The sequence below is a fragment of the Lissotriton vulgaris genome, chromosome 12 (genome assembly GCF_964263255.1).
Source record: "Lissotriton vulgaris chromosome 12, aLisVul1.2, whole genome shotgun sequence".
Classification (NCBI taxonomy): domain Eukaryota; kingdom Metazoa; phylum Chordata; class Amphibia; order Caudata; family Salamandridae; genus Lissotriton; species Lissotriton vulgaris.
The window spans coordinates 488053216-488070232 of NC_141700.1; the positions used below are offsets into that span (position 1 = coordinate 488053216).

Consider the following 17017-nt stretch of genomic DNA (forward strand, 5'->3'; position numbering starts at 1 on the left):
TAGGGATTACTAGGAATACTCACTGATTACTAAGGACGTCCATGCCCTACACCACACTCATACCTCATAGTCTCGCGACCACATGGGCCCAGACTAATCTACCCTGGGGCAGTTCTGATTACTTACCACTACACACTGGCCGCAACCAGTGCTCTCACAAGCCACAATCCTGTGGGTATCCACACCAGTGTCCCCCCTGGTGCTCTCAATATTTCATACATACACAAGCCACAATCCTGTGGGTATACACACTGACTACAATCAGTGCTCTCACTAACGCCACTACACAACGACGATCACTTTCCTATGAATACCTTCAGCTCTCTCTCTCTATGTTGGGAAGTGTCTCTCACTATTCACTAGAGGTACAATAATATTATGGAATGGCCGAATTACACGGTGTACAACTTATCCTCTAGTTCAAGGGCTCCTCTCTCCCTAATTATTCAGGTACCACTTACCTGATCGGGGGTCGCTTCCGTTCGTACAATGACACCTGACTAGAAGACAAGGTTACCTTTACTGTATAAAAACAAGAGGTACACACTATATGCAAAAGTTATTCCCTGATTTAAGCGCTCCCCCTACCTTTTGATCCATCAGTTACCATACAGCATCTGGCTAGAAGAAAGGTTAGCTTTATCATAAGAATAACACATGCACACTGGTTCACTAAGAACTGGGGTTCCTTTATTACAATAACAATAAAAATATAACACTATACTATAACACATAGCATGAAAAGAAAAAGGGGAATAGACACATACACAGATCTGCGGGGTCTCTGTAAAGCTTTATTACTATACTGTAAATAGACTGCACACCGCTGAAAGAAAAAGGATTAGCAATACAATAGGGGCAAGGTTAATGTTTAAATGTAAAGCAAACTATATAACAGGAAGGATATCACCTTATTAGTATGAAGTCTTGCTCTAGCTGTCATCTGGGTTCCTCTCTTGTCTGTGCCTTAGTTCGTCTCAGATCCTCCCCTGCACTCTTGGACACGCATCTGCGCTGATCACTCTGCACTGGATTCCTCTCCCCCACGAACTCTCTCCACCTTCCAGCTTCAGCCTAATAGTTTCTGCCGCTCTGATAACCGTTCGCTCCACTAGCTTCTTCACTCTGTCTGATTATCTCAGTTCCAATGTCCAATTCACTCCAGCTGCTCCCACAGACTAATCCACGATATAACGTCAGTCTCTTCCAAAAGGCATCACTTCAGACTCCAGCTGATCACAACTCCTTCTGATAAGTAACTGCTTCTGACTGCTTCCTTCAGTTCCAAACATCATCTCACTTCTCTCTGCTCAAAACACCATCTGCTCAAAACTGCTTCTGGCTTCTCTCCCTGGTTCCAACTCACTGACTGTCTGTCTGTCTTCTCTCTGTTCCAAGCATCGACTGTCTTCTTCTCTCCTCTGCTCCAACTGACTCACTCACAAACTGCCCAACTGACAAACTGACTAACTGACTTCTCTCAGTTCCAAGCATCGACTGTCTCTTCTTCTCTCCTCTGCTCTAACTCAACTCACTGACTCCGCCTCTGCACTTCACTAATATGGAATGCTCTCTCCTCATGGAAAGTTCCAGCCATCAGCCTGCCGCCCATCAGATCTCTGCACCACTCCGCGTCAAGGACACATACCCAGCCGGCCGGCCTTTTGTGGTGTCTTCGACACAAAGAATAATACAGCCTACCGATAAGGGCTGGCCCAGACCGGTTCTCTCCAAGTGAACAATACCTCATAACTAAAACATCACCTTTACCCTGCAAGCATCTCAGTCTGCAGGGACAGAAAGCAAAATGGAGTCTCTCTAGTTCTGGGCCTTGTAGGCCTGAGAAGGATGAAATAACACTTAGCTCTGTCAGAGTACATACACAAACCATACCAATATGTAATATAAAGTCAGGACTACAGGATCCACCCTCTACTATAAGTAGGATGATGAAAGGACACATAATTATGTCAAAGCCAATAGGCAATAGATGGATTAGGGTCAAGAATAAGGGATCTATCATCATATTAAGCAGCTATCCTCTAGTTTATGCTTCTAGGTTCTGAAAAAGGCCTGAAAAGGACCAACACAAGGCAAGAATAGATATTTAGGATGGTAGCAAGCTTAAAGTCACCATCACTCAGAAATAGAGCCAAAAATACGTTCACAACACTCCCTTATGGCAGACACTTTGGTTGTTCAATATACTGGGTAGCCAGTTCTATTGATCTTGATTTTGGTCATTCTCCCCATGTGTTCCTTTTATTGATCCGATCGGGGTCTGGGCTATATCACTCCTGTCCTTTGGATTATGTAGAATTAAGTATAACTGTGCCGGAGGTGTCTTGTGATTTGTTACCCTTTTCGTATCCTGCTGTTCAATTTCTTTCAATGGGAATGGATAACGCGGTCTTACTGGTTCTTGTAATTGAATGCCCCAGGCAGAAAATTGTTCAGAGCTGCTTAGTATTAGCTGTGCTAACTCCAGTGTCTGCCAAGTTGTTAGTGTTAGTTCTTTTAATGTGTTAGTTTCTGCCTCTATTTAAAATATCCAAATTTCCCTGTGTTTCATATTTCGGGGACCATATTAACTGGTGATCTACCTGGGCACTGGTTGTATTTCCTTTTTTGATATCTTTGTCCTCCATTCTCTTGATCTGAGTTTTGACTTGGTTAGGAATGCAGATACTTAGTTGACCATCATAGGGACATTGCTGCCTAGTTTGTTTAGGATTTTGAGGTGATGCTAAAATTCGGGTGGGAGTCCTCTTCTTTTGCTAGGGGACAAGTTAAGGACGTTGGGGCATATTATCAAGGGGATTTATCTCCGCTTTTTTGGCTTTAAAAGCCAAGAAAGCGGAGATAAACTTATCTCCCTATTAGATAGCTGTCTCTAACACCAGTTAGCGACAGCTAGTAGGAGATAGCGACCATCTTGGGCCCCACTTTGCATGTCAGTGATATTTATCACTAATGAGATGCAAAGTGGGCGTGCCAAGATGTTAGCGACTGAAAACAGTCGCTAACATCGCTATCTCCTATTACCAACTTTTGGAGATATTCACGCTAAGCGCGAATATCTCCAAAAGCTAACACCTGCCCTGAGCAGTTCTTAGCCATGTTATCCAATGGGAGGTGGATAACATGGCTCAGAGCATTAGCTCGGTAATGTATGAATATCGCTGACTTTTAAGCGATATTCATGCATTGCGGCGATTTTTATCGCATTTGCGATAAACCTTGGTAATACCAAGGTTTATTTGCGGTAAAAATCGCCGCAGCTCAGCAGTAAATTTTTTATCTCTAACCAAGCAATAGCGATAATTATCGCTATTGCTTGGTAATATGCCCCGTTGTTTTTACTTTCTCCGCATATGTAGTTGTCCTTACAATAGATTTCCAGTCATTAGTGTCAGTAGGTTTACTGGTTACCCTGGATCCACACTCTGTTCTTGAGTGCTTGACAGAGTGACTTGCTTTATAGTAACTTCCTGTTTTTACATATTAGTTTATCCTATTGATTGTCCATCTCCTTACCTTTCTGTTTTAGTTAAAGCTAAAGAGAGTACAAAAATACCTGGTAGCACTGCTGTATTATTTGTTCTTCCAGAGGAATGTGCATTTGGAGACATAGCTTTTTAATAATGTTAGGGGCATGTGAGTCTGAGATTTCCTAACAAGCATCAAGGTGTACCCAACTAAAAGTATAGGGCAAGCTGGAGATCCTGGACAGGGGTAACAGGCAGGGTTATAGAAGCATGCATTTTCAGTTATTTAGAAAGTACGCCCAGTCAGCATTAGAGCTCAGTGAGATAATCTTTACTGTGTTGTCCACTGTAGTCCAGTTCCTTTTCACAGCAATGTAGGGCAGAAAGGCCACGGAGAGCAAGCTAGCATAACCCAAACTTAACATCAAGAGACTATGCTTAGGCTGAGCAGCGGCAGCTGAGTTTTTAGTAGCCCAGGCCCAGCAGCAGAACACGTGTGGAAAAATTGAGGAATCGGGGAAAGCAGGCTAGATAAAAGCATCAATTTCCAGAAAAAGCGGCAGAACACCGAACAACATGCAATAATAAGGCATCTAAACCTCCAGGAAGGGAAAGTTTGGAACTTCTTGAACCATCAAACCGGTGTACTCCATGGTGATCTATATAGCAAGAAGCCAATGATCTCTCTTTCTTTCTCCTTTTTAATAAAATAAATAGAAATGGTTTCACAAATCTAATGGTATGAACATTATATGCAAGGATTATTGTGCTGAACGACATTGTAATTTGTTTTGGTCTACTGAGATGTACAATGCCCATTGTTAAGCTTCAAGCAGTAAAGATTTTAGCTAATGTTTCTAAGTGGCTGTGGATGTAGTAGGTTCAATCAATTATTTGCCAGATATTGTATGGGATATGTGGCTGGTGGTTGATTATGTAGTGTACCAGATTCCAGAAATTTCTAACAGGTGGAGGGGGCCCAACATCTAAAGAAATTCACCCGGGGGCGGGGGGGGGGGCAGGGGAGGGGGGCAGGGGGGGGCTCAACCTAAAAAAGTTTGAAGACCTCTGCCTTAAGGCACTTGAGACAAATTACCCTTTGGTCTGCACTTATTGGATCCCTAAACCAAACCACTTCAGACAGTTGTTTTGCAGGAGATTAATGTACTGTTTTTTAGTTTGTATTTTGTGTATTCAATCACATATTTTTACTTGCTGCACTGCTGCACTAGCCTTTTCCCTTATGGAGCTACCTCTAGTATTCTGTATGTAAATATTCTAAATACATAGGAGTAGATTTACGAGCCCCTTGCAGCACTTTTGCGTTTCATCACTTTTGTGAGGCAGCGGCGGCGTAAACAGTGCGGCCAATTTACAACTTGATGCATCAGGGAGATGCGTCACGTTGTAAAGCCCTCTGGCAAATTATACCAGTGTCAGGTATAATGTAGGCAGGTTGGGAGTTCCCACGCAGGAAAGCCTAGTATAAGTGACGCATTGAAATCTGTAAGATTTCACGGCGTCACTTTTAGGATGCCACTGCGTCACAATTTCACGTCTGTTTGAAGCAGACGTAAGGAGTGACGCAGTACAATAAGTAAAGGCCTCCCCATGCATTGCTGGAGTCGCGTTGTGCTTGCGACACAACTCCAGTAATGCGTGACTTTTGGGCCAACAGATGCGTCAGAATTTCTGAACATCTGTCAATCCTTGCACCATGAGGCGCCGAATTGTAAATACGGTGCATCCATGGTGGCGCAAGGGTATCGCAGGCTGGCACAGGGAAACTGACGCATCTCTACAGATGCGTCAGTTTCTTTTAAATCTGCCCCATAGTTTTTCAGCACATGCAAGCAATATAATCTAAAAGGTTCTGGCTGTGTTTTTTTTTCTTATATGATGTATATGTCTTTGTATGTCTGTCTGTAAAAAGGCTTCTCCCCTTACACAATTGATTTTCGGGGGATTTATACCTAAATTATACAGTTATTAAGCAATTGTTTCTTGAACTAAGTCCTTCTTCCCCAACAGGACTATTTGTTTCTTTTTACTAGTATACACTGAGCAGCAGTGATCAACCACCTTACACACTGAGCTAACAAATTAAACTGCAAAGTTAGCTACATTATGATTCAGTGGCTCAAGTGTCAGATCTTATCAGACATGGAGCATAATTGCAGCCCAGGATGCTTCCTTTATTAAACAAAGCTTTTAGAAGTTGCCAGATATACACAGTCACATTTTCAAAATATTAAAATATTGAAACATCTATAATACGAAATTGCATTCTGAAAGAGCAATCATTCTGAATATGCCATACCCTGTCAAGTAGGAAAATGCCTGACAAAACAAAACAAATGCTTGCATAAAAAAGATCCTCATGATACTTTCAATAAATATTTTACTGTTATGGATAAGTAAACGTAATGTCAACCCATTCAGTACCAATCCCTTGTGGAACTGTATGGCTCATTGCTCAGGAGAATAACAGATTCATACACAATGCCACCATTTTGTTTGGAATGCAATATTTATGGCACCCAGTTTTACTGATTTCATGATTTCTTTTTTTAGAAGCTACAGACCCTACACGTGTCATCAAATCTGCAAAGGAAGTAGAGGCACATCTCAAAGGAGCTGGTCTAAATGTGCTGATCAACAATGCCGGGATCATGCCTCCAAGCACCCTTGAAACAGTGGATGCCGAAGACTTGCTCCATGTGTACATGACCAATGTGGTTGGCCCACTGCTGATCACTAAGGTAGGACTACACCAAAAAACTGCTCTTCTTCAGAAGGTTTAGTAAATGGTTGAAGATCTATTTTGAAAAGCAACTTTGCTTTCTCAAAGGATGTTTTTTAACCTGAAATTGCACCTTATGTCATGTAAGGGGAGAACCAAGCAGGGGCGTTACAAACACCCGCACGGTGTGGGGGGGGCCCACTCTTCAGTAAATAAAGGGGGGCCCCTCAGATTGTATGTAGAGAGCTGTGAGGTTTGCTCTGAAGCAGATGTGTGTGCAGTCTGCTCTGAGCTCCCAGGACTGAAGAGAAACAAAGTATCAATTTACATTGTTTCTCTTCAGTCTGAGCCACGAGCCAGGCCCGGGAGAAGGATGGGGGTGGGGGCCCCAGAGAGAGCCTTCACCGCAGGGTACTGCTCCCCTAGGGAGCACAGAGCTGACTTTAAAGTTTGCAGCTACAGAAACAGGATCTAAGCGGTGCATGGGGCCCCCAGGCTTACATACACGTGAAAGGGCCCCTCTGCCCCACACTGAAGAGAGTGCTGAAGCACAGGCCTGAGCAATGCACACCAGTTCTGTTTAGCTTCAGCCTTTCTTTGGGCAGGTAGCAGTGTTCTGAAGATCTAGCACACAAAAAAGAAACAGTTGCAATTTATAACTTTTGTTTCTTGCTTATGTACAGAGGCCGGGAAGGAAAGGCACCACAGGATTTATCTGTGAATAAGAGTGCTGGATTGCAGAAAGAAACGGTCTACAGAGCAGTGACCAGGAGAAGGTCAAAAGGAAGTTCAAAGGAAGAAATAATGCTGGGAGGGAGAGACAGATGATAGAACTCTGTGTGTGAATGTATGTGCACACAAAGGCAGTCCTGCCAAGTATCACGTGTGACACTAACGCATTTAATGCCGCTGAAACCTAGTGCTCCAGCTCTGCTGCTCTAGAATTGTTGCTAGCAACTCTGGCAGTGTGGCTCATAGACAGTTAAATTCTTGTGCTCCTCAGCTGTGGCTGAGTGAGTCACTGAGAGTGCTGGCACTGTAGTGCTACAATGTTACATTTGCAGCCTCAGCCGCCTGCCAGCATTAATTAATTAATTCCCGGGCCACGCACCAGGCTGTCTTCCAGCCCACACTCTGCCAATTAAACACCCCGGGCGGCGCCTGCCCATAAATCCGTATGTGACCTCACGCAGTAAAATGAGGTCACCAGAGAAGAAGTGGCGGAGGATTCGTAGTAATCTGCGGCCTCGGCCAAAGTAAGTACCTGTGTGTGTTAATATAATAACAGAAATGCCGACTGACCCCTCAACTCGTGGCGAGAGCCCTCTACTGCTTCTGTCCGTCTCGCATCTCTGGTCGCACTCACTGTCTGTACATGTAAAGGCCTGAGTTTCGGCCTCTCCTGGGAGTCCTTGCCCTCGCCTCCGGTCCCACAATTGAAGTTCACTTTCGTGCAGTTCCAACCAGACCGCCTGCCTCACTTTAGTAGAGCCGCGCCTAGATGTGACAGCTGGCTGCGCCGTCCGGCTGGTGTGATCGGCGGTAAAGGCTCAGCTCGTTAGAAACGAATTCATTTTAGGTTAGTTACTTAAAAAGTTGAAAGTAATGCTTAAACTAGCCGAGTGTTTTTGAAATAATACAGGCAGGCCTGGCCGTGAACTATGTGTGCCTCAGTCTCCTGAGCCGGAGTGCCCTGAAAATAAATGCCCGGTGTTGTAGTTGCGGCGGGTCGAGTCAGCTGAGTCAGAGCAATGTGTTGACTCTATTTAATTTTTTTATGTGCTGTTGAGAAGAGATCCATGTTTGGGGCCGCCTATCACATTCTGTTTTGGGAGGCTCGAGTAGGCCGGGCCTGGGCCCCACATGGGACAGAGAGCAGAATGGAGTCCAAACTAATACTCTGCAGGCAGCATGCTAATTGCGCCGGGGGGTCATGGGGTGAGGTTGCGGGGAAGTTTGTTTTTATTCCGGCCACCCGGCAACACAGGTGTTTCCCTGCCTCAGCCTGTGCCCGGCTCTGGAATTGTTGCTTTCTCCTGGCAACACTGGAACAAAGTTTTTCACCACACAAGCATAATCACTCTTTCACCATCCACGAGTCTTGCTCTTGCATTATATTCTGCGTCTATATATTATTAAAATAATCAAGGTAGCAGCTAGTCCGTTTACAGTGACATTTACATAACCGATCTTAAAAAAATCTTTATTTTCCTAAAAAGGAATTGTTTTCTCTTTTGAAAGGGCCTAGAGGCAAGATGGCGCCCGCACGGCGGACGTGTCTGTGAGGAGCTCCTGGTTTTCTCGCCTATCCCGGCAGTTTTACGGAGGCGGATCTGCATCGGTAGACGTGGCAGCAGCGATGGTGGCTGGAGTTTGGGGCTCACTTTGAGTGCTTTTGATGCTTCTGCTGCCGGCACGGCACAATTTTTGAAGTTGGGACTGCAAAAGGAACCGCCGCGCTTCCCGTTGCCAATTAGGTAAAGGGCACCTCAGCGCCACTTGAGCCGGCTCATTAACGGCTGGCGGCCGATGACGGAATCTGCTTCTGAGTTTGCGGCTGGGCTTTGAGGATTGTGATATCGACGACCTGCTTGTGAGGGGATTTTTGTTCCGTTCCAAGCGTTTTTGATACCCGCACGGACCTCAACTCACCTCGGTTTGCTTGCTCGATAATGGCAGCTGATGGAACCTGCTGCTGAGCTCACGGTACGGCTTAGGAAATCTCCATACTGAAAGTGGTGAACGCAGCGGAGTACATAACTCAATACATAACTTTGGCTGTTGTGGAGAGGTAACATCCTTTTTCTTGCTGCTAGAAAGGTATTTCTTGATGAATTTTTGCTACGAATTCCTGCTATAAGTCAATGATGTTAGGCTGACGAACTCCTGTTCCTGTTACGAATTTCTACGTCAAAGACATTGATGTCAGGCTGTGAGCAGACAACGGTAGAGTGGCTCAGGTCATATGGCTCCGGTGGGTTTGTGTGTTAAAAACATATAAACTTTGCATTGGATTTTTCTTGCTGGGATTTATTATACTAACATTATATTAACAGAAGCTGCGGGACTTTTGAAATTTGGCGTTTTTTAGTGTTCCCAGGTCTGCTGGGTCACTGTAGGTGGTTTTGGCATGGCACCTAAAGTTGCAAGAGTAGGGAAAACAAGAGCCACTGGGGAGTCTGTGGTAGGAACACACGCAGCACTCGCTGCAAAGAGCTCTAAAGAAATGTTGAGTGCTGAACACCTGGAGAGTGCTGTATCAGATAAGGGCACGGTACAATGGATACCTAAGATACCGCACATTTTCCAAGTGGCTGCTGGTAAAAGAGCTGCAACTTCTTTGACAAGCACTGCAAAACCTACTGTTCTTGATGTCCAGCAAGGGAGGGGGTGAAAGGGCTGGTTCACCTCTTGAAGAGAGTCATGTGTCTGCGCAGCATGCTGAGCCACCCCTGGCTGATTTAGACAGTTTGAATGAGCCTGTATTAAGGGATGACAATGGCAGTTTCAGTGATGTTAGGTATTAACCTACCAGCAGTAAGGAAAGCAAGTTCTATTCACTTTCAGAGCACTCAGAGGAGTCCGATATGGAAGGACATTCTCAAATAGAGGAAGAAGGGCTTGGAGATGTTACCCCTACAACCATGGATGCAAGCCAAATTAAGAACTCTTCTCAGGGGGTCATATCTACAGAAGCATCTACTGTACGGAAAAAAAACTCAGGAAGGAACGGCTGGATTAGTGATAGTAGAAATGCTTGATTGGGAGATCTACAGTGGGGAGCAGTCGTTTGAAGGGTTGGACTTATCTGATCATGTAAGCGGGGGCTCGGCTGTGGAGCTACAGAGCCATGTGTCACTGGAGGGGATATATAAATTAATTTCAGAACACAGGTTGGAAACACGGGCGGAGAATTTAAAAACACATACTGCGTGCAGGAAATTGCAAAACACAGTTAGAAGGCTGGCAAAAACATGTAATGATTTTACAGAGAGGATGGCAGAAGCGGAGACTCGCATATCACTATTAGAAGATCAGATGTTTGCTCAAAAAGACACCATTGCAGATATAAAAGCCAACAAAGATGATGTGCACGATAAGCTAGTGGATTTAGAAAACCGCCTGCTCCGCAACAACCTGCATATTTTAGGGGTGCCAGAAGGACTTGAGGGGCAAGATGTGCGAAAATTCGTAGCTGAGTTGTTTGAAGAGGCGCTACCTGAGCTGAAAGAATGGAACTGGGCACTGGAAATACAACGGGCGCATAGATTTCCGTTTCGGCAACGGCCAGCAAGGAGTGGACAAACAGCGCAACAACCACGAGCCATTTTGATCTCCCTCAATAATTTCTTGGCTAGGCAGGCACTATATGATCTGGCTAGACCAGATAAGAAGCGCACTGGTAAAGGGACACAATTCTTTGTGAGACCCGACTACTGCCACTCTACAGTGGAAAAGAGATGGCAGCTGCGGCAGCTGATTACTCCAGTCCAAGCAAAGGGTGTACAGGTGTTCTTACTACAACCAGCTACTTTAAAGACTGTTAATAAGGGACAGATACGTTTTTTCACTTCAGTCATTACAGCCAAGGAATATCTTCAATCTTTGGGTTGAGGATAATTATACAGACTAAGGGATCCTGTATGTAGTGATATGATTGTTCCTTTTTTTTTCTTGTCTCTTCTTAAGCTGCACATATAAGGATGAGGGAAAGACGAGTACCAAGTGGGCTATTCACCTAGCATCACAAGGGCGATTGGCCCTAGGGCCTCTTTGATGGGGGAGGGTCACGGGCAGGGGGGTGGGGGGGCTGTTTTGGGTGGTGGTGGTGGGGGGATGTAGCGGATCACTTAGGGAGTAAGGGGTTGGGTAGGAATCAGTTAAAGGGTAAAAATTCAGTTCACAGCATGTGTGGTAGGAACTTTAGAGTATATTTGACATAAATATTGATGGCCATGAGATACTTTCACAGTAATGGCAGATAGGAGGCTGCGAATGTGTTCATTCAATGTTTGTGGACTGAACAATGTCCCCAAGAGAAAATGTGTTATCGCTGAACTCCGGCTAATAAACCATGATATTCTCTGTTTGCAAGAGACGCATGTTCCCTGGTCTAATCGAAGGATATTGTCTGAGTTGGGTTTTGCATTGTTATCAACTTCGAAACAATCTATTATGAATAGGGGGGTTGCGATCTTGTTTCGTCATGGTGTAATTGGTACGGGTAGAGAGAGGGTGGATAATCTTGGGAGGTGGGCTATTAGTGAATGTATTCTAGAGGGCATCAAGATTACGCTCTGGGTTGTATATGGGTTGTATATGGCTCAAATTTGGATGAGGCTGAGATCTTGGAGTTTTTGAATGTTGAGTTAGCACTTTGGGGGGGGGCCTTGATAATATTTGGGGATTTTAATATACATGGGGTTGCACAGACGTGGGATCCCCACTTTGCCAAGTATAAAGGGTGTAAGCCTAAAGTATTTAGAGCCTTGCAGCAACTTCTACAGAATCATGGACTAGTGGATAGGTGGACGATAGTGAATCGTGGTGATCCGGGTTGTACATTCTTTTCGTCCCCAATAACAAGTTTGTTCTATTACATTATATCTTTTTACCTCAGCTGTTGACCGTTGGTGCAAAGATGCAGGTATGGCCCCATATTACATCATATCATGGCCCCGTGATTATGGACTTTACTAGTCTTTGCCTTCCGCAGGAACAGCGGCCCTTCACATTCAATAAAAAACTGGTAAGTGATGAGGATTATATTCGTCATATTCAAATTTGGACTGTGTTGTTCTTGGATAGTAATAGAGGATCAGCAGCCCAACCGCTCCTCTTCAAGTCCTTGAAGTCCACTTCAAGGACTCCTTGAAAGCTGGGTTAAGGGGTGAAACACTTAGTTATGGCTGGGCTAAGCAGAAACGACAGAAAGAACATATGTTGGGCTTACTTGAGGAGCTAAAGAAGGCTGAGTTCCAACTTATACAAGCAGTTAGGGTTAATGCGGACAGCAAAGAAGCGCAAATTAAGACTGCACGCTCCAAGGCTCGGATTAATGGGGTATGGAGTCAAGAAATAGCTGCTCAGTTTAAAATTCATAAGGAAGATAGATTTGAATATGGGGAAGCAACTGGTAGATGCTTAGCTCAAAGATTGCGTGGCAGACACACCTCTCAGCGAATTGAAATTATGGAGGATGGTAAAGGGGGCATAGTTGAGACCATGGAAGGCATAGTGGCGGTATTTCATTTGTACTACAAGGAACTATATAACCAAGATTCATTGGAGCTGGGTAGCATAGAGCGGTATCTTCATAATTGTGATTTAGCTGAATTAGGATTACTCGAGCGGGAAGAGCTAGAAGCCCCCATTACTATGTTAGAACTTCAGACTGCAATAGATGGATTAGCGTTAGGGAAAGCGACAGGGCCAGATAAACTCCCTTTGGAGGTTTATTGCATACTTTTTCCTATTATAAAGGATGATATGCTTGCTACTTGTTTAGAAGCTCAATGTGGGAATCCCCCATCATGTTGGGATGAGGCTAACATAGTGGTCTTTAAAAAGAAGGATTAAACTCCCAGGCTCCCGGGGTCATATAGACCGATATAATTAATAAATGCCTATTGTAAGGTCTATTCATAGATTCTTGCAACACGGTTATCACAAGCTATACCAACATTGGTATCCCGGCATCAGCACAAATTTTTGGCTGGTAGGAGCACAGTTAACCACTTACACAGGGTTATTGCATTGCTAGACTATGCTACTACATTGCAAGAGCAAATAGGTATAATATTTTTAGATGCTGAAAAAGCATTCAATCGTGTATCGTGGTCATTTTTATGGGCTACAATGCAAAAGATGGGCTTTGGTCCCCAATTTTTGGTAGCATTACAGACTATGTATAAACGCCTGCGGACTAAAATTTGTACTATGGGGAAAGAATCATCCTTTGTATATTACTAGGGGAACCCGGCAGGGATGCCCATGTTCGCCTTTACTTTTTGCTATTTATATTAACCCACTGTTGTTAAAATTGAAGACTACTAGTGGAATACAATCAATGGTAGTTGGGCAACATCAGGTATGTGTTCTTGCTTACGCTGATGATATAGCGGTAGTAACATCTGACCCAGAGCAAGCAGTTTGTGAGATTGAGAACCTGACTCAGCAATTTGAGGAAGTTGTCGGGTATAAGTTAAATGTAACTAAAACCCAGGCTGTCTGTACAGAGGGGCTCTGTCCTGGTGAAGCACATGTTAAACCAGAAGCAAAATATTTGGGTATAAAGATTAGGATGTCTCTTAAAGAGATAGTGGAAGTGAATTGGGCTGATATACTAGTTTTAGTACGAAGTCAACTGCAAAGGGTTGAGTGTCTGCACTTATCAATGGTAGGGCGATTCAACCTTCTAAAAATGTGTATACTTCCCCGGGTAATGTTCATTTTTAGGACGGTACCGTTAGAGCTCACACAAATACAATTAAGGCAGCTTCAGGCTGTTGTAGAGAGGTTTATATGGAGTTGGAAGAAAACTCGTCGGGCTTCAAAATATATGACGCTGCCTCTGACACGTGGTGGGTGGGGGGTGCCGAATTTTGCTTTTTATTATTTAGTTTGTTGTTTGCAGAATAGGCAGTATCTGGTGACTGAGGTTGAAGTAAGGTCTTTTGAAGCCCCCAATATATATTAGATGTTGTTGGGGACGCAGACAAGCGAGGCTCTGCTCAAGGTCTATGAACCAAGTTACTTTAAAAGAACGCGATTTAAAATTATATTAGCTGCCTATAAGTCAGGGAAGATGATACATAAAATGGTATCTAGGATTAGTTATTATACGCCTTTTAACTCCACAGAAATACTTCCTCTGGTTTTTTGGGATACAAAGAGTGATATTTTGAGGGATAAGGGGAGACGACGTCTACGGGACATTTACAGTGCGGGAGTACTAGTCTCTTTCTCAGATCTAGTTGAACGATATAAACTATCTAAGAATGATTTCTTTAAATATTTGCAAATTCGAGATTTTATTAATAAACATTGTAGACACTCGCCCATAATACCTAAGGATTTACTAGAGGCTTTTATTAAAAGAGTTAAGATTAGAACATTGTATGATATTTTTCAGGCGATTCAGAGGGATGATATGGAGATGCATGAAGCAAAGGGGAGAGATAGATTTGGCAATCCTGGTTCGTATGTGTAATTATGTCAAGTCAAGTCAAGTCAGAGAATTTATATAGCGCACTACATACCCAGAGGGTCTCAAGGCGCTTAGAAAGGGGAGGAGGATTACTTGTCAAATATCCACGTTTTAAGTTGCTTTCTGAATGCTAGGTGGTTCTGGGTAAGGCGAAGGTAAGCGGGGAGTGAGTTCCATGTTTTAGCAGCCAGGTATGAGAAGGATCTGCCTCCCATGGTGGTCTTGTTGATGCGAGGTACAGTGGCGAGGGCTTGGTTGGAAGAACGTAGTTGGCGGGTGGGGGTGTAGAAGGACAGTCGAGAGTTGAGGCATTCTGGTCCGATGTCGTAGAGTTATTTGTGTGCGTGGGTTAGCAGTCGGAAAGTGATCCTCTTATTGACGGGTAGCCAGTGGAGGCCTTTAAGGTGACCAGAGATGTGTTCGTTGCGTGGAATGTCTAGTATGATCCTGGCTGAGGCGTTTTGGATTCGTTGGAGTTTCTTCTGGAGTTTAGCGGTAGTGCCTGCGTAGAGGGTGTTTCCGTAGTCCAGTCGGCTCGTGACCAGAGCATGGGTGACTGTTTTCCTTGTTTCGGTAGGGATCCAGCGAAATGTTTTTCTGAGCATGCGAAGAATGTTGAAGCAGGAAGAGGATACGGCGCTGACTTGTCTGTTCATTGAGAGTGAAGAATCCAGGATGACGCCTAGGTTCCGTGCGTGGTCTGTCGGGATGGGTGCTTTTCCAAGGGCTTCCGGCCACCAGGAGTCGTCCCATGCAGAGGGGGATGTACCTAAGATGAGGACTTCTGTTTTGTCTGAGTTCAGTTTCAGACGGCTTTGTTTCATCCATTCGGCAACTTCTTTCATTCCTTCGTGTAGGTTAGTTTTGGCGGTGCTGGGGTCATTGGTGAGAGAAAGGATTAGTTGAGTGTCATCCGCGTAAGAGATGATGTTGAGGTTGTGTTGGCGGGCGATGGTCGCGAGGGGGCTCATGTATACGTTGAAGAGGGTGGGGCTGAGTGAGGATCCTTGTGGTACGCCACAGATGACTTCAGTGGCCTCTGACTTGAATGGTGGGAGGCGGACTCTCTGGGTTCTTCCGGTGAGGAACGAGGTGATCCATTCAAGTGCTTTTCCTTGGATTCCGATGTTATTGAGGCGTTGTAGAAGGGTGCTGTGGCAGACTGTGTCGAATGCTGCAGAGAGGTCGAGGAGGATGAGGGCGACTGTGATATGGCAAGTAAAGTTATTCTGACAGCAAATTTACGCACCCAACACTATAAAACTTTGTTTCATCTATATTATACACCTGTAAAAATGATGAAGTGGGGAGGGCCTCATGATGGGAAATGTTTTTGGTGTCAGGCGCAGAAAGCTGACATTGTACATATATTTTTTGATTGCATAGTGTTAAAACAATTTTTAGACGGCATCTCAGAATTTCTATCACAAACTACGGGGGTTACTGTTAACATTTCTTGAGAGATCATGTTAGTTGGATTGGGTGAGGATATGGAACCCATACATATTTGTTATCCTTTTCGATATTTTATATTTATGGCTATGGCTGTTGCCCGATTATGTGTTGCCTTTATGTGGCTGCAACCAGAGGCGCCATCATATAAAATGTGGCGGGCTAAGTTTTATAATGTGTTTAATCTTGAATTTAGTTTGTATCACATAAAATCTTTGAGGAAGAAACAATTAGGGATTAAAATTTGGCAGCCTATGCTTCAACATATGGAGATGTTGATTTGAAATTCAGTTGTTTTCTGATTGCGATTGGTTTTTTTCTCTCAATGTGATTCTTGCTACTTTTGTTTGGATTCCATTTCTGTAACTATGTAATATTCCTACATTAATGATCTCAATGATTGATTTGTGCACCCATATGCTATGAACTGAACAATAAAGAAAATTAAAAAATTAAAAAATGAAAGGGCCCAGTACTTAGGTGACCACAACATGTCATAAATCTAAACATTCTTTCTTTGAATATGTCAAAACCAGTATAATATAATGTCTGAAACCTTGGCAGCTATGCAAAGGTGCTTAACACCACCCCCCCCCCCCCCCCCATGGTGCAGGAGGCCCCAGGACCCCTCAGTCATGCACCTTGCTTGTCCTGATATTCAGCAGACAGCAACTTGCTCTGTTCTTGGTGCAGAAACAGTGCATTAGGTTGACACTGCTCTGAAGAAATGTAAGTAACACTTTATTGTTACATTTTAGGAAGCCACTGATTCTACAGGATGCCAGGCCGGGGTTTTTGTTAATTGCAGGTGTGGGTGAAGGGCTCTTGCAGAAGGCCTGGATTGATGACTTAAGCAGAATTCAGTGTTTGACTGCGGACCCTCCCACCTCCAGCCTGCACCCTCAGTAAGAGTCCAGTATCGGAGTCAGACTACAGAGGTGGCAAGCAGCAAAGAGCAAAAGGATCTCATGCGTCCTGCAGCAGCCTTCTCCCCGGCCATGTTGGCATCCTTTAGCTGCTGAACGACTGTGATTCCTGGGGATTAAAGAAGTAGGGCCAGATGTAGGAGCCCTAATACCGGTCGGTAACAGCCGAATTTGGCCGTTACCGACCGGTATTAGAGTT

The 17017-nt window shown here is 44.2% G+C and overlaps 1 protein-coding gene across 1 annotated transcript in view; it reads left to right on the forward strand.

Annotated features, from left to right (window-relative positions):
• Nucleotides 1–17017, forward strand: part of LOC147676819 (uncharacterized) — a 500104-nt gene that overhangs the window by 189495 nt on the left and 293592 nt on the right. The window contains exon 3 of the mRNA XM_086945234.1: nucleotides 6063–6250. Coding sequence (XP_086801360.1) covers nucleotides 6063–6250 — 188 coding nt within the window. The remainder of the gene's footprint in view (nucleotides 1–6062; nucleotides 6251–17017) is intronic.